Here is a 17415-nt window from a genome sequence, read left to right on the forward strand (position 1 = left end):
TTTCTATGGAAAAAGTAATGTTTATGTCCTGAAATAGAGAAGTATTACTTAATGGCATTGCACTCTTCTTATTGGGACTTTTTTCTTGCAGTATAAATTTTTCTTATACCTTACCATGTTACTAATGCCCTTTCTCATTCTCAAATTTTTCTGTGAAATGAATGTCTGCTTGCATAACTTACAAGTATATTTTGAAACTTTGCAAGATGTTTTCAGATGCCCAAATGCACTAAACACAGGGTAGAATTGCTCTTCTGTGTAAGAGAACGTAACTTCTGGAAAAGTATTACGAAATTAGATATTAAGTTTGTTTCATAACATGTACTGATATTGTGATGCTAGAAAGAGGAGGTGAGAGAAGGATCCTGCTGGCATTTGGATTAAACTCTGCATTTTTTTCTCCTTTCCTGGTGTAACTAGAGTTGCTGTTTCCTCATGGGTGAATACTGAAGATGAGGATTCTTTTAAAATGCTAAACAAAGTGTTGGGGGTTTTTTTCCTCCACAGATTTTCTAATATTTGCCAGTTTTGGGAATAACTTGGAGAAATTTTGATACAATACTGATACTCAATAGACTTCAGTTAAGACATACCAACAATACAAAGTTATTTCTGGATGTGAATGGTCAAAAATAGTAGTTCATATACAGCTGTCTTCATATTACAATTCAAAAAGTGTTGCAGATGCAGACAAGCATCAGCATAGACAAAAAGCGTTTTGTCCAGTGTTCAAACTGCCATCCCAACAGCATTAGGCTATACTTCACTTTATAGCTCTTATTTTGCCTGTGTTTGGGGAGGAGAATAAAAGCAAAAAAAAAAGTTGCTCAGATATGTAACAACAGTTGAACCTCAAAGGTCTTACAGGTCTTTACCAACATAAATGATTCTATGGTTCTATGAAAATGCAGTTGTATGTAGTTCTTTAAGAGCTCTGCTTCTCTAATGGTACCTTAATCAAATTAGGTTCTTATTTCTGAGTCTCAAGCACCTTATACTTTTCCTTGAAAGATTTATGAAGAGCTTGAAGATTCTTAAAACCTAATTTAACTTCTCTGTTCTAGAAAGTGAAATTCTGGAATTATACTTGTATTTGTCACAAACTTTACATTTGTAGTCTGGAACTATAAACAAAATTGTTTTGTAGTCTTGATTTTGTTCCCACTGTTGCTTCAAGCAACAGATAAATGTGGATTTTGACTTTTTTTTGTTTTTTTCTTTTTTTTTAAATACCCTCCAAACCCATTTCTTTTCAGAATTTTGAATCATCAAGCAGAAGGTAACTTCCTGTTTTCAGTGAGATGTTCTTTAGGGAGAGATCTGTGAGTGGAGAAAGGCATGTCTTAGTAATTCCCCTGTGCTCACTTCAGCCTCAAGAAATATTAGTTTTGCTGAACAACAAGCTTTACAACTTCATTCTTTTAAGTTCACTGCCACCAGGATTTTTTTTTGAGGTTGTGGCTGTGGTGAACTCTTTCATTTGAAAGATACTGCAATTTCTAATTAGTTCCTGTAATGTCTTTTGGCTACCATAAACTTGAGGGGAGCAGGCATTTCTGTAATCTTGGATACTGAGTGACATTATAGTAGAAGTTACAGTTCTTTCTTTGGTCAGTATACTTTTTTCATACTATGTGGCTTTTTTACCTTGTACTCCTAAATCTAGCAGGGAGGAGTCAGTAACTTCACTCCCATACCAAGTATAAAAATCTACATGTGAAATCCCAGCTCTCATACACTGGGTTTACTGCTTGTAATGTGCCCAGTGCAACAAAGACCTTTGGCACTACTGTCATGATTTTCAGACACAAATAAAACGACAGTTACAAATTTGTCTTTCTTTTTTCCTTTTTAATAAAAAGGGGGTTTAGCTGAGCTTCCTCAATAGCCGTAGGCGTGGGAATCAATTTGTTTAGGGTAAGACCTCCAGCAAACATTAAAATACCTGTGTTGACTCTCAAATTAATACTAAGCAAGCACATAAACACTTCTGTTGAATTCTTGAGTTTTAAAAAAAATCCTTACATTTAAATTTAAAAAGTGAAAAATTACACACTTCCAGGAATGTGTTTCAACTAAGAGAAGAGGGACTAGAACAGGAAAAAAAAAGCAAGGTGTAATGCAGGTTCCAGGGTTTTCTTTTGTACTGAATGCAGTTGTGCTGCTATCACATTGCCCAACAACTTTTGTCATGCTCTTGCTTTTCATAGCTCTGAATTGAGTACAATTTTGTATATGCAGATGTCACAGTTGCAGCTTAGCAGTGCATTAGGGCAATTAATTTGATTTGTGAGCCATCTATATTAAAACATATTTTGTAAAGGAAAATTGGCGTTTGAGTTAGTTTACTTGTTTAATTTTATTCTGATATATCCTGAACTTCAACCTAGTACATCCTGTAAACCCTGCTAACTACACAGAAAGCTAGTAGGGAGCAGAGGAAGCTTAGGCATTGACAATAAACCTGCCATGGTTGCGTTAGTCATGCTAGCTGCTGAGTTGTCTTTGCTTGTCCTGCCTCTAAGTACAGAGCATCACTACCCCTCTGACAACACAGTTGCAGTTAGAATCAGTATTGATGCAAAAATGTGAAACTTGAGATGGATTTATAATTTTTAATTACAAATCTAGAGTAATTTATATCACTGAAAAATTTGCATTCCTTCCTGCTTCTTGGAAATGTAAGATGCTTACATGAGCCTTTCAGTTTTTTCTCTTTTTTTTTCCCCCCTCTTTCCCTCTCATTAGATAAATATGAAGTGGTATGCTAGTCAAAAAATACTGCCTGAAAACACCACCAGGTTTTTGCCCTGTTCTCCCACCATTGCCCAAGCCAACTCAGAGCCTCCAAGTTGCTTCTCCAGTGTGCACTTAAAGAGGCAGTACATATTAAGATAAGTTCTCTCAAATATTTCATATTCTTTTACAGGTTTGTTTGGTTTATTGTTTTGTGGTGGTGGTTTGGTTTTTTTTAAAGCATGCATACTGCCCTCTTAATTTCTTTTCAGCCTTATTTCTTTTGTTCTCATTTGTCATCTCTTTGAATAAACTTGAGACAGCATGCAAAGGAAGCATTTTCTCTGTCACTACATCTCTCATTTGCTTAGACTTCCGCCCTGAGAAGGGCTACCCTGAGAGCTTGAGCTGTTGGCAAAGAACTGAATGACATACCAATTTGAGCATTGCTCTGTTTGAATTTCCCACTGCACTAGGGAGATAGTAACGCTACACTTTTTTGAGGGTGTGTTGAGAGGTAAATTCTATTAAACATGTAGTATGGAATCAGGATATAATAGTACCTTTAACATTTTTTTAGTTTTCTGCCATAATGAAGGTTGTTGCCTTCACTTGTGCTTTCATGATAGAAGGAAAACTATTTTTTTTAAATCCAAAACTACATTTCCTGAGTGACTAATCTATTCTCTAAGGGTCTTCTGCTTGCTTGTGTTCTTGTGTCCCCAGTCTTCATCAGGGTTCTCACTTTTAGTGTGAAGCCTTCTGAGGTTATGGTCTCCAGCAGCTAGTCGGCCACCAAGGTTGGGTGACACAGCATTTCATCAGCATCTTGAGCTGTGGGACTTCAGATGATGTCTTGGCAGTTCTGCTGCCTTTTTCAGCTGTTTTCAGATGTATCCCTCTCTCTGAGAAATTTAAATGCCTAATTTGCTCATAGTACTCCCTTGTAGTCCCAGATACATGAGTACTTTCAAGTGGTTTTGAGAACTTGCCTGTCTACACTACAAATGCAGTATGGACAGTTTTCCTTGTACTAGGTGCAAGTAAATAAGCTACTCTTGGTAGCACAGTCATTTGTACTGATAGGGTATTAGCAGTATTTTCCTTTAGTTAAAAAGTGTGCAAAACCCATTTTGGGGAGGAAGAGGAGAGGTAGTTTCCTAACTTTGTTAATTTGTCCAGGGAGGTAAGTGCTGAGTGATCTGGTGTGGTGGTCACTACTTTAACTCTTGGTGCCAGTAGTCCAAGTTACACTGGGAGAAACAGGGAAGAGAAATAAATAAACCCAAGTTGGTGACCCTGTGGAAGCAGCCTCATCTTGGTAAAGCAAAGGGGGGCAGGCATGCTTCTTCAGCTGAACGGGTAAGAAAATATTCTGAGCATTGGATTAGTTCTTCTCTGTGGAATGAGATAACCTGAAGAGCATCTGAAACATTTAAACAATTTTTAAGGCTTTGTCGCTTGGCCCGGGGACTGAGGAGCGCAGCCCTTGCGGCGCTGCAGCGGCCGCCCGGACAGAGGCGTGCAGGGCAGAACGTTACCCCCTCACCACCACCGCGGCCTGGCTCGCCTCAGCACGACAGCAGGCCTGCCCGGCCGCCTGAGAGGGGATCCCCGGCTCTCCTCCCCAGGGCCCGCCCCCACCCAGCCCAGGCTGCCAGCGGGGCTCGGTGCCCGGAGCGGCGCAGGCGCAATGCGGCGGCCCCGCCTCGCTCGGGCGGAAGCTCTCCCCTCTCCTTCCGGGACGCGGCCCGGCGCTGGCGGAGGCGGGAATCCTGGAGCCCGGGTTTCGCCGGGCTGGAGGCCGCCATGGAGAGGTGGGAGGCGCGGGGCGGGAGGGGAGCGGTGCCGGCGGGGTGTCCCAGGGTAGTGTGGTCTCCCCCGCGGGTATGATGTAATGTGATGTGACGCATTACCTTGTAGCGGCCGCGGAGGAGCGGTGTGCTCGTAGTGCGGGCTGGAAAACGCAGCAATGCTGCAACAATTTCTGAGGGGTATCAGAGTCTTTTATGTCACCTGAGAACTTTAGATCTGTTTGATTTCTTCTGGAATCTATTTATAGGTTAAATGAGAGTTGTTAATTACGCAGGAATCATTGAGCCGGGCCTTTGCAGGGCGCTCTACGGGCCGGCCTGCTTAGGCAGTCACAGCTGTGGCCTTCACAGACTTCCTGTAGCTTCTCTTTTGCGTTTTAGTAATTGTTATCGATTTTTTTTTCTCCTGCAAGAACACATGAGCTTTCTCAATCTGATGATTTTGTGTATCTGGAAAAAAAATCAAATAGTGAAATCATGTCATGCTTTCAATTGAATTTTTCGATTAAAAATTGAATTTCATACTGTTGCATCTTTTACTAGCCTTTTTTTTTTTTTTTTTAATAAGATAATGTCTGTTGTGGTGTAGGAGAACAAAGTGTGGGTTTTCAGACAAACTCATTTTCCTGACCTGATAAGCAATACTGGATGCTCTGTAGAGGAAACAGGATATCAGTACTAGTATTAGAGGTGACTCACACTTTAAGTTTCCCAGTTGTGGAGTTACATGAAACAACCAAAAAATCTTGTTGTATGTGCTGCTTGGATTCACTTGCTTTTTGTCTGTGTTGCTGTTCTCTAGAAATGGTTTTGGAGACATGTTATCCCCCCGTGATGCAGAGATGGCCAGACCTGGGCGGAAGCAAAGCTCTCAGAAAAGAGTTTCTAGTATCCTTTTTCTGTAAAGAGATTTTATTCTCTTGTTGCGTTCACAATGTGCGTGTATTTTTACCACTACTTTGATTTTGAGCATGTGGAGAATGGTTTTCAAATATGCAGCAAGTTACTTTTTGGTTTATACCTGTTTAAAGTGAGTAATGTATGAATATAATGTGAAATTTTTATCTGATTTGTGAAGTATTCTGCAGTGAAAATTTTTCTGTTGAACTGTCTCATATTTTCCCCTTCTGTGGTCTGTTTTCTGTGTGGTACTTTCATGCATTAAGAAGGAGAAAAATTCAAAAGCAAAACTATGATTGCAGTATCTAAAGACTAGTAGGGAGAGATATTAACACCCGAAAATGTGACTGGGAAATCTGGATGAGTTTCATTTAGAAAAATACTGTGTTTTCAGCAACATGGTATGTTACTTGGCCTTTGCAGAAGAACTTGGGAGTAACCCAAAAGATGCAGTTTTGCCTTTTCACAGAATAGTATTTTCTCTTTACTCCTTTTCGCCCCATTGTAGTCTCAAACCATATCAAAGCTCAGAACGGTAGACTTCAGGGAAAATAAGAGATGTCAAAATGCTTCTGTAGTCAATTCTTGACTACATTTAGATTGATTATTTCGGTTGTCAGTCAAACACAATTGCGAGGATGTTGCATTGCATATCTCCTAAACTTGTGCTGTCGCATTTGCGTAGCTTGGTGTTTTGTAGTTTTTCATGTGCTTGTGAACTCAGGTTGAGATCAGCCTAGAGAATTATGTGAGCCATAGCTGACTTCATCTCTGAGTTTTTGAAAAAATGGAGTTCTCTTCATTCTGTTATATCTAGATTTTATGGTTTTATCCTCTTTTGCATGTATTGTCTTATGAGAATATTGTGATTATTCAGTCTATCTTAACTTTCCATCCATAGTAATAGCAAGAGGAGTGCACAGACATAGATTTATAGTTCCACATAATTCCCCCATTCTCACTTATTTACAGTAAGAAAAAAATACCATGTAATTCGACAGCTAATATAATGGTATTTTTCTGGTTATGATAGCAAAGGACTCCAGTACCTTTGCTTATCCTTCTTTTCTTTGCAAGCAGAATAAAATTAGTGAGATATTGTCCCTGATTATATTGTCCCTAAGAATCATGATGCTCTTGTACACTGATATGACTTAGGATACTGAAACATTTACGCAACTGCTTCTCAGTAAACCGTACCTAGAGCACTGAACCTAATTGCTGACTGGAAGAAGCAAAGTATTGCAACAGAGACTTTTTTGTTACAGTTATCAGCACCCTGGAACCGAGAGTATGAGGACTTTTTTTTTAAAATGTATTCAGTCTTAGATTTTTGCGTTATGGTTTATGTAGCATAAAGCAGCTCCTTATGGGGCGAAAGTATTCTCTTTGATCTGAGCAGTTATGAGGAGTTCCAGACCTGTCGTGCTCGTATTTCTGAACTTTACTTTGCAGTGTCCCTTTTAGGCCTCCAACTTCTAAGCTTCTGGTGAAACATTTTGTGACCTAACTCAGGCTTATGAATGGGACTTTCTGCTTTAGTCTGAAAGACAAGATGTGTAATCCTTATAATCTTTGAGCTACACCAAAATATTTTTCCTTTCCAAGTATTCAGTAATCATTTTGAATAGAGCTGTAAGCATGTTTAGGAGAGTGTTTCTTAACTTGTTTATTAATCAGTTCTTACATCCCTGGATGACACTATTGGAAACATGACACCCAAAGGCCAGTTGCTTTCCCGAACTCCTAGTTCATTGCTTCGCCAGCCAGGTAAGACTCTTTCTTTCTTTAGTATTTATCTAAAGGAATTATATGCTTGTACTTCATAATTGTTTACCATTCAAAAGGAGAAATACATGGACACATTGTAGTGGGTTCAGTGCAGGGCTGCAAAGTTGATTAGGGGATTGGCGTGTCTGATGTATGAGGAGAGGCTGACAAGAGCTGGGATGGTTTAGCCTGGGAAAGAGGAGGCTTGAGGGGGATCTTGTCAATGTGTATAAATACCTGATGGGAGGGAGTGAAAAGACAGACCCAGTGAAAAGACCAGAGGCAATAGGCACAACAGAATATACAGGGAATTCTGTTTAAACATAAGAACAAACTTTTTTATTGTAAGGCTGATTGAAAGCTAGAACTCATTGCCCAGATGGTCTGTGGAGTTTCTGTCCTTGGAGATAACCAAAGCTGACTGGACAAGGTCCTGAACAACCTTTTCTAGTTGACACTGCTTTGGGCAAGGGGGTTGGAGCAGGTGGTCTCCAGAGGTTCCTTCCAACCTCAATTACTTGGTGATTCTGTGATTCTGAAGTTAAACACATTTATAAATACGGAAAAAAACACCTAATAGCAGTCAGCATGTAAGTTCATATGTTATATATTTATGCTGTTGCTGAATGCAAATGGATTTTTGCCTTTCAGTTTTTAGAGGGTGTTTGAGCTTCATTGTCTTTGTTTGGCACAAGAGTATGTCCAGTATCATTTCAGTTTCTCTCAAGTACCATGTTGAAACTGATTCTTGACTTACTACTCATCAATCTAGTTTGTTGTGTTTCCTTCTCTTTTACAACCTCCTTTTGGCTTTGCAGTAGCTTTTAATTTTTCAAGATTTTTGTGTAGTGTCTCTTCAGGTACTTTTTCCATCCTTGTTTTTGTGGCAGGTTAATTGTGTTGCTGACCTTTCTACCAGGTGTACTTACTGGTTGCATCAGTAAATTATTTCCCTCTCCACTAGCAGGAGAAGAAATTAGATGGCACACCTCACAGAAAAGCTGTGGAACCATGCATGGTTGCTAGGGTCAGGTTGCTCTCCCAGTCTCAACCCCTGTGCTCTGCATCAGCGGACCCTTATTAGGAGCGTGTTGGGGGCTATTCTCAAACCGGCACTGGCGCAAAGATAGTTCCAGAGAGACTGATTCTTCATGATTTCTCAGGGTTCCTGGCAAGTTCTGTGTGGCCCATGCTTGTTCTCATATAGTTTAACATCTAGTGGCTTCTGTTTGGGTGGCCAGCAGCAGAGGTAAATGCTGTTGGCATTAGGCTGCTTCTCGAGCATGAGCTACTTGTGTGTCAGCATTGATAGCTCTCGCAGTAAAACTGCAAATTCTTCTTAGTGTTGACTTGACATTAAACATAAAGTTCTGTAATCCTCTTAGAGCCTTCCTCACTAGTTGTGAATGAAATAAACAAACATGCCCATTCCTTACATTTCCATGTCATCACCAGGGCTTACCTCCCTTTTCCTTGTCATAGTCTCTTCCTGTAGTCTTTATTTTGTCATCATTCAGACATTTATATAAGGCAATATATATATATTATATATATAAAAAATACGTATATTCCTCTTTTTTGTCATCATCTGACCAGGGTATTTTCCATCGAGTTCCAAGAGGATGGTTGCACCTTTTGCTGCTTCACATCCTTTTCAGGACTGTTTGAAGATGGGTGATGTGTTAGTTGTTTTAAGAGAAGTGTTGTGTGTCATACTGTGATGGTCAGAGAAGACTTCAAAATCAAGTAGATCTTTTCCCCACTTTTATCTTCAGATTAAAATGTGTATATCATCATTGTCATGTCTTCAGTGAAAATCTTTATTTCTTATCAGTGTGATTTTTGTCGCTATGAAATTTCTGTTTTGTCTATTTTCAGAATGCTCAACAGTACAGAATTTCAGTAAGAGGGGCCCAAACCTGAACACAGCACTCAAGGTGTGGCCTCATCAGTGCCGAGTACAGGGGGACGATCACTTCCCTAGCCCTGCTGAGCACACTATTTCTGATACAAGCCAGGATGCCATTGGCCTTCTTGGCCACCTGGGCACACTGATGGCTCATGTTCAGCTGACTGTCGACCAACACCCCCAGGTCCTTTTCCGCTGGGCAGCTTTCTAGCCACTCTTCCCCAAGGCTGTAGGGCTGCCTGGGGTTGTTGTGACCCAAGTGCAGGACCCAGCACTGAGCCTTGTTGAACCTCATCCAGTTGCCTTTGGCCCATCGATCCAGCCTGTCCAGATCCCTCTGTAGAGCCTTCCTACCCTCAAGCAGATCAACAAAAGTTGATCAACATCAAGAAAGTTCTGTTTACCTCAGACACTGGAAAAATTATATATATAAAAAAAAAAGTGCCATAGGCATGTGATCTTCTGCTTCCAAACTGGATGGAGTCTGATGGAGACCCTGGACATACTCTTTATTTCGTGATTGTATTTGCTGTTATAGGCATCTTTGCCTCCAATTCCAGCAATCCTCAAGTCTGAAAGGAAACAGTAATGATCTCGATGCTGACTGAAGCTGTCTTGGTTCAATTGGTGTCGAGAACTGCTCTTGAGGGTTGTACAGGCACTTCTGTCTCCAAGTTTGCTAACAAAACGTTGTAACTATGTGTCATTCCCTCTTTACCACTGTTGACACAGCTCCTGGTTTGACTGTCACTGTCTTGATGCAACTAGTGTTTTTAGATGGCTTCCCAGGCTGTTTGTGATTGATAAGGGGACCAAAGCAGCTACTGTCTTGATGCGAATTCTATGATCTTTGGCCTGCAGGAAGGTCTGTTGTGGTGGAGCTCCCTGTTGTCGTAGGATGTGGCATTTATCATCTTGCAAAGCAGTGTCTCTGTTTTTAACATGGGTCAGATATTCCTGGGAACACTAGCCACTGCATTGACATGCAGGAGTATCTGGAGCAGATGTAGTGCTTAGTAGAGCAGACTTGTGGTTGCCTTTTGCTTTAAGGATTTGGAGATCAATTTCCGAGAAAGAGTGACCGGAGATTTATTCCTATTCATGCTCATGGTGTGAGCGTACCAGTGAGCTCTTTAGTACCTGAAGGTACGTCACATATGCAGGGCATATGTACGCTCATGTTCAACCTGGCTTCAGACTTCTATCTGGAACGCTGCTGCACGTGAGGAAGAACTGAGATGACGATAGGGACGCTTTGTCTTTATGTTTATACATGTCCTACTTGGAAAACTAGGGCTTGAATATGCTCCAGACTTGGTTAACAGAGGTTTTATATAACCCTAGCGTAACTAGATGTGTAGATTATTAAGTTCTGTTATTGATAATTAACCTCCTTATTTATAAGTGTCATTGAGCCTAAGATTTGTTTTTCTTTTATAATTGACATTTGTGGGTTTGGTACAAGCCTTCTGATGGAAAGAAAATGAAGATGGACAGGAGCAAGTTACTTCTCCATCAGACTGGTTTGTCTGTTTCTTGTGTGACTGAGCAGGATTTCATAAATACTTCAATTTGTGTTACAAGATTTACTTTGGAGCTCCTTGATAGAGCATAGTGGCCTTAAATACTTTTTCTTTTCAGAAAAGGCACTCGCTCTTTCAGGTATGGCACTAAATCGAAGCTCCATGAAGCCATCGGATTTGTCTGCCATCCTGGGAACAGGAGGGAAATGTCCTCTGATTCCACCAACTCCTGGACTTTTCGGCAATCTGTCAATGGTAAGATGGTTAGAGCACCTTTTTCTCTTTTGTTCTCATGAAACTTACAAGAAACTACAAGTTTACAGTGTTTCAGTATTGTTTGCACCAAGGACAAACTGTGGGTGGTACAAGCTTGCTATTACTACTATTGCTGCTTGCTTCTAGTATTATGTACTACTGTGGTGTTCTTTGAGGTAATGCAGTGAGGAATAATAGAGGGTTTTAAGGACTTGCTAAATACACCATGTCTGTTAAGCTGGTCCTTGTAGCATCAGCTCGTGACTACAAAAATCTTGACTTTGTCTTTGAAGAATCTGTAAACAAGCAATTCTTCTTTGTCAGCAAGTTAAACCTTCACAATTTTTCTTATTTTAGCATGCTCCAGTGTTAGGCTACACTTCAATGTTAAAGTTCGAACTTCAAAGAACAAGCTTTTCTGATGACTTTTCAGATGACGTTGATTAACTTCTACTGTCATGTTTTGGGAAAACCACTGATTTTAAAAAAAAAAGTTATCAGTTGGGACATCTGAAGTATTTTATCTCCATTTATTTTTAAATTAACTCAAAACAAGTTAAGATGTCTTTCTGTTTGTGTATTTTAATTGATTGTCCCTCCTGGTTGTTTCTATAGTTTGTTACAGCCCATTTGTTTCTTTAAATTTTCAGGTTCGGGGGCCTAGTTGATCAGTATGTACACAGCTCTTAGCAGTTGGGGTTTGCCACTGATTCAGAGCCTCTTGTCATTTGGTAGTTAGTGTTATGTGAGTTGAGAACATTTTAGGTTAGCATTTAGTGCTCTGACTTGAATCCAGTTTAGATTAGAGGGGTAAACTTGGGACTAGACAAAGGCTTTCACCTCAGAGGAGACTGATTGGAAAAAGGACTTAAAATTATGTCTTGTGGAAGTGTACTTGCTGGTAGATAAGAACGCTTATCAGCCCTTTTTGTATTTCCCACAGAGACTGATATCATTTTACTGGAACTGAATTTCTTGTTATTTTTTATTCTGCTGTCGGAGTGCTATAGTGTTCTGTTCTGGTTGGCTAGAGGGTAATAATGGCAGAGAGAAATCAGGCAAGAGGAATACTGTGGGTAGAAACTGGGGCATAAAAGGAAAAATAACAAGTGTATGTCCACAGTTTTTGGATATGCTTAAGAGACTGCTACAGCAATGTCATCTGGTTTCCTGTTTGTACTTGTTTGGGTGGGACAATTTTAAGAGTCTGGAAAAAAAACAAATCAACCAGTGGCATGTCTCTGGTTCTTTGTATAGCATTAATTGCCTCTGAGAAAGCAATTGCTGTCATTGGAACAGCTATAGGAAGCTGTCCTGTCAGTGCAGTATATGTATATATCTTTTATATATGTATATATCTTTTGTTTTGGCCATTTTGCTGCTCTGATATCAGATAGGTTATCAAATACCTCTTCTGAAATATCCCCCCAAAAATATAGGTATATCTTTATTTCCCACTTCAATATTCTATTATTTTAAACATGTATTGCTTCATTCAGTCAAATGGTTTTGAGCAATTTACTTAAGGTTAAAAGACTGGTAAATGGTTCTGATTCAAATTTTAACTATTTTGCTTAACTTGTCACAGCTGCTTTACAACCTAGTCAGTTATTTACTTTGAACAACAAAATAGTAAGTAAACGTTTAGCATAATGGAATATGAAAGTTTAGAGTGATTTATTTGTTTTAAGATGAAAAGCAATACATGGTGTTTTAAAGTAGAGGGTAGATTATTTTCTACTTCAGTTATTTCCTGAAAAAAATTTCGAGAATTTCCTTTTTGCAGATTAAAATTTATCTTTTTAGAGCTGTTTGCTAAAGGCATAGCTCCATCTTATCTAAAGGCAGTTATTTCACTATTAATTTTTAGAATTGCTCTGTTTATACCATTCATATAGAATGAAAAAACTTGGAGCTAGACTTACAATAGTTTGAGATTGCTATTTATTTTCCTTATGTTCTTGTTGTGCTTTTAGTTGGATGAAAGTAACTGGACAATGGCACTCTCGCCTCAGCAGACAGGAATGTTTGTAAACCTAGACATGTCCAATATGACAGAAGATGTCACTATGAGTGCTGTACTCCTGCGTGAGGATGATCCTGGGGAAGCTGGTGAGACAATCTGAAGTTATCATAATAATTGACCACATTTTTTATTTGTGGGGTGTGTATATATATGTTCGGGTTTTTTCTGTGTTATTTTGCTGGTATTTCTTTGTCAAAACCAATTTAGTTTGAAGTTAAGAAAGTTAATCTCTTCCAGTTATTGGAGTCTAGAGAGTTTGTGTCTTCTGTAGAGCCTGATGGCACAAATGGGATACTCTGGTGATGTAAGACGCAAACTGGATTAGTTTCATGGAGATATGCAAATTAGTTTATTGCTAAAACTTTTGCAGATGACAGGTTTACAGCAAAAGTTTTATAATTATTTGACTTAACCTCGTAGCATCTGTGTATCTTACTATCTTAGCTGATAAGGTCTTCTGACTTCATAGGATATAAATAGTTCATATCATCATTGTCCTCATTCAGATTTACAAAAGATCAGATGCCTTGTCATCGAAGGATTTTTTTGTAGTTGTGTCTGACTAACATGCCTTTTTCTTCTTAAATCTGTTCTAGCTACTATGAGCATGTACTCAGATTTTCTGCATTCCTTCCTGAAGCATACATCAACTACCATTTTCGATCTTGTGGATGAGTATGAAAGTATTTGTAACAGTCAGGTAAGTAGTTTGCTTGGTTCTTTATTTACTTTATTTTACAATCCTTTCCCTAAGTAGCATTGCTATTTTTCTTTTCAGCTGAGAAGTCACAGTGCTTAACATACGTAGTTTAAATCTTCCAGCTGGTTGCAGCCTTATGAGTCACTGAACACCAGCATTGAATAGCATCTCTCCTCATACGCTACTTTGGCACAGGAATACCCATTGTGTAGCTTACTGAATACTAAAAATGTCATCTGGCTGCCATTCCACTGCAAGTGTCGAGTGACAACAAACATGAGCAGATGTTTGGATTTTTTTGTTAGTGATAATAAACTGGATTAAACAGTACATCTTTCTGTTGGGTATAAATCGTTGTATTATGACACTTTAAGAGTTTTCTGCTACGTTACTAACAAGCTCGCAGTAGAGGGCTCAATGTTAAATTTAAGGTGTCGCTGCTTTTAGACACAGTTTTTTATTTGATTGGCTGTTGACTGATAGTTCGGGAGCAACAGGGATTGACAGTTTGAAAGGAAGAAATGGTGATGCTTCTATCAATAAATGTTGATCACAAAAGAGAGGTGGGCAGGTAATTTTTTTAAGAGACTTCATAGCTGTGTCTATGTTAAGAAGATGTGTTCTTGGTAGAACGTTGCTAGCCCTGTTTTGTGCAAATTTGTTGTTAGGACTGAGTTGGAGAATGCTGAGATCTTTAATGAGGTGTGTACCAGTATTGTGTTCCCAAGTGGGAAGCAGATGAGAAGGAAAATAAATGTGAACTTGATTATTTTGTGAGATGGTGGACTTCTGAGCTGAAATGGAAAAGAAAGTCTCTTCCATTCCTCCTGTTTGAGAACATAGATACCATCTACAAGACCATGGAATATAGACTGGTTCTTTTAAGCCGTGTGGAATTGGAGGGGAGTTGACTGTATGTTCCCAAGGACCTACAAAAGTGGAGTGAAGGATGCTGCTCCAAGGATTGGCTTGGATATTGCTGATGGGGGGGTGTGTCGTGGTTTAAAGCTAGCCAGCAACTAAGCAGTACACAGCCGCTTGCTTTCTGCCCCCACCTCAGCGGGATAGGGAAGAGAATGGGAGGGGGAGGGAAAGGTAAAACTCATGGGGTGAGATAAAGACATTTTAATAGGACAGCAAAGGAAGAGAAAATAACAATGATAAAATATACAAAACAAGTGATGCACAATGCAATTCCTCACCACCTGCTGACCTATGCTTAGCCTGTCCCTGAGTAGCGATCATCCGTGTGTCCCCCAGTCAGCTCCCCCCACCCCATTTATATACTGAGCATGATGTCATATGGTATGGAATAACCTTTTTGGCCAATCTGGGTCAGCTGTCCTGGGTGTGCCCCCTCCCAGCTTCTTGTGCACCCCCAGACTTCTCGCTGGCAGGGCATGAGAAGCTGAAAAGTCCTTGACTTAGTGTAAGCACAACTGAAACATCAGTATGTTATTTACATTATTCTCATCCTAAGTCCAAAATGCAGCACTATACCAGCTGCTTGGAAGAAAGTTAACTCTATCCCAGCCAAAACCAGGACAGAGTGCACAGCCCTGAGCTCTCATGCTGCCTCTCAGCTGTACCCTGAGATCAGCCCAGTGGCTCCTAGCAGCCATGAACTCTTTTTGTTGTTCACCTCCCACTTGAAAACTGATGAATATATTGATGCCTGACGAATTGGGTACTCCTAAAATGTAAGAGTTTGGGGCTGTTCTCAGAAGTAGTAGGAGCTCTGGAGCTAGCTATTGATGGAGAAGGCTTCATTGTCTAAGTTTTCTTCATAATAAATAAAGGAAAAGATAATGGAATTTCTTTTTGGTGATACTGTAAATTATGTGGTAACCAACAGTTTGGATTTCCTCATTTAACAGAGCTAGAAAGGAAAGGATATCTTTCAGGCACTGATAAATGCCTAAATGCTGTCGCAAATACCAGTAGGGCTGACTTTGTGTTTGATGTTGATATATATGGAAAAAAAGTTGGGGGTTTTGGTGGTTTGGGTTTTGGGTTTGATTTGTTTGTTTTTGCAGTGGTTGTCTTCTCTCCCTCCCAGTCTTTTGGTGCTTTTTAATTGATCAACATAAGCTGGTTTTGGGTAGCCTGAGCTCGTACAGTGCATTGCAAAACAAAGCTACTCTCTTGGTTTATGGCCTCTAGGCTGTGTTAATATTATTTTTATTAATAATTAAGGGAATTTATGGTGTGGAGTAACATCTAGTATTTTGAAAAGATGGTAACCAAACTTGGTTGTTGAAAGCAGTCAGGATAATGAAGAGATTGCTGTAATGGCTTAGAAAAAAAAATACAGATCTTAACTATGTCTAAATTTATTTTACCTCAGGTGAATATACTAGGGAAAATAGTATATCGGGCAACTCCTGGACAGCAAAAGTTTTCAAAAACTGCCAGTGTCTTGTGGCTTCTCAAGCAGGAGATGGTAACTTGGAGACTGTTGTCCTCACTTTATAGGTAATTCCTTTGAAAAGCACGTTATGTTTTTGCACTGAGTTGACAGTCTTGGATTTTTTTTTATGAATTTATAAATATGGAGTGAAGCAATTAAGTACCTATTAATAATCTGTTTATGGAACTAGATGCTGATACACATGTCTATTATGTATTTACAGAAATGAAAGTTGTGAACAGGCCTATTCTTGTTACCTTTGCAACTTCTAGTAATTTTTTAAAAGAACATTTTTGTAAAGGTATTGTTAAGTGCTTTCACATAAGCATTCTGCTGAATTTTCTCAGCTTTATTTTAATCATTAATATTTTGCATTTTTATTTCTAGAGACAGAATACAGTCTGCACTGGAAGATGAAACTGCATTTGATATCACAGTAAGCTTGGACTTTTTGGTTTGTTTTTTTTTAAAGCGATATAAGCAGCTAAATAAGCTAAATGCTTGTATTTTAATTTTACAATCTCAATATTGCAGCCACTCAAAATTCAAAGGTGAAAGAAGGTAAACAAAAATTAGACTGATCTAATTTTTATCAAGACAAATATTACATTATTTCATATATTGTGAAAAGTTAATTTAAATAGTTCTAAAGAGAAAATGCTACTGTAAAAATATTATAAACTATACTTTATCTTTTATTTCCTTAAGTATTCTACATACACTTGGAAAATCCACTGGAAATAACTTTTATTTATTTTAAAGGTTGCATCAGTAGTGTTAATATTCCCATAGGTTAGATATAATTTTGTTTTGTCTAAAAGAACATGTGGTCTCAAGCTGTCTAGCATTTGCAATCCTGATTTCAATTATCTCAAGAGAAACCCAAATTTTTTAGCATTCTTGTTTCAGCTGTAGTCTTCTTGTCTATGTCAATATGGTGCTTCCAGCCTTTGCTGCCAGAATATGCTTAGGAAGACAAAACAATAAGTGACTCTGCCTTTGCAAAATTTATGATTGCAGTTGCTTTTCTCTCAGTCATAAAATAGCTTCCTCTAGGATCCCACTGCTAAGTTGTCACTATTAAATTAAACACTGTTGTGCCAAAAAGTAGTCCCCTACCTGTGGTTCTTTTTTAGGAAAATACATCTTCTGTTCTCTTTTTGTTGAAAGCTAAATTAATACAGGAGAGCAGCTAGAAGGATCGGGGTTCTGGGGCTGGGTTTTTTGGGTTTGGGCTTTTTTTTTCACTTATGTTAAATGTGCATATGGTCATGGAAAATGTAATCTTTTTATGTATACAGTAATAAATAAGATTCAGGATATATGAGTGCAGTCGGTGGAAACAATGGATCTACTATGTAGACTCTTGGTC

At 39.0% G+C, this 17415-nt stretch overlaps 1 protein-coding gene across 2 annotated transcripts in view; it reads left to right on the plus strand.

The window, feature by feature from the left end:
- The first annotated feature begins 4476 nt into the window (after window positions 1–4476).
- The window catches only part of NUP107 (nucleoporin 107), a 31332-nt gene continuing 18393 nt past the window's right edge, over window positions 4477–17415 (plus strand). The window contains exons 1-9 of one of the 2 annotated variants that reach the window (XM_075746259.1): window positions 4482–4553; window positions 5140–5240; window positions 5353–5438; window positions 7131–7220; window positions 10792–10907; window positions 12884–13019; window positions 13530–13633; window positions 15981–16108; window positions 16431–16479. In XM_075746259.1, coding sequence (XP_075602374.1) covers window positions 5369–5438; window positions 7131–7220; window positions 10792–10907; window positions 12884–13019; window positions 13530–13633; window positions 15981–16108; window positions 16431–16479 — 693 coding nt within the window. In that variant the 5' untranslated portion in view covers window positions 4482–4553; window positions 5140–5240; window positions 5353–5368. Of the gene's footprint in view, window positions 4554–5139; window positions 5241–5352; window positions 5439–7130; window positions 7221–10791; window positions 10908–12883; window positions 13020–13529; window positions 13634–15980; window positions 16109–16430; window positions 16480–17415 lie in introns of both variants that reach the window. The other variant, XM_075746267.1, reaches the window with a different exon arrangement.

This window comes from Balearica regulorum, chromosome 1 (assembly GCF_011004875.1).
Source record: "Balearica regulorum gibbericeps isolate bBalReg1 chromosome 1, bBalReg1.pri, whole genome shotgun sequence".
Lineage (NCBI taxonomy): Eukaryota > Metazoa > Chordata > Aves > Gruiformes > Gruidae > Balearica > Balearica regulorum.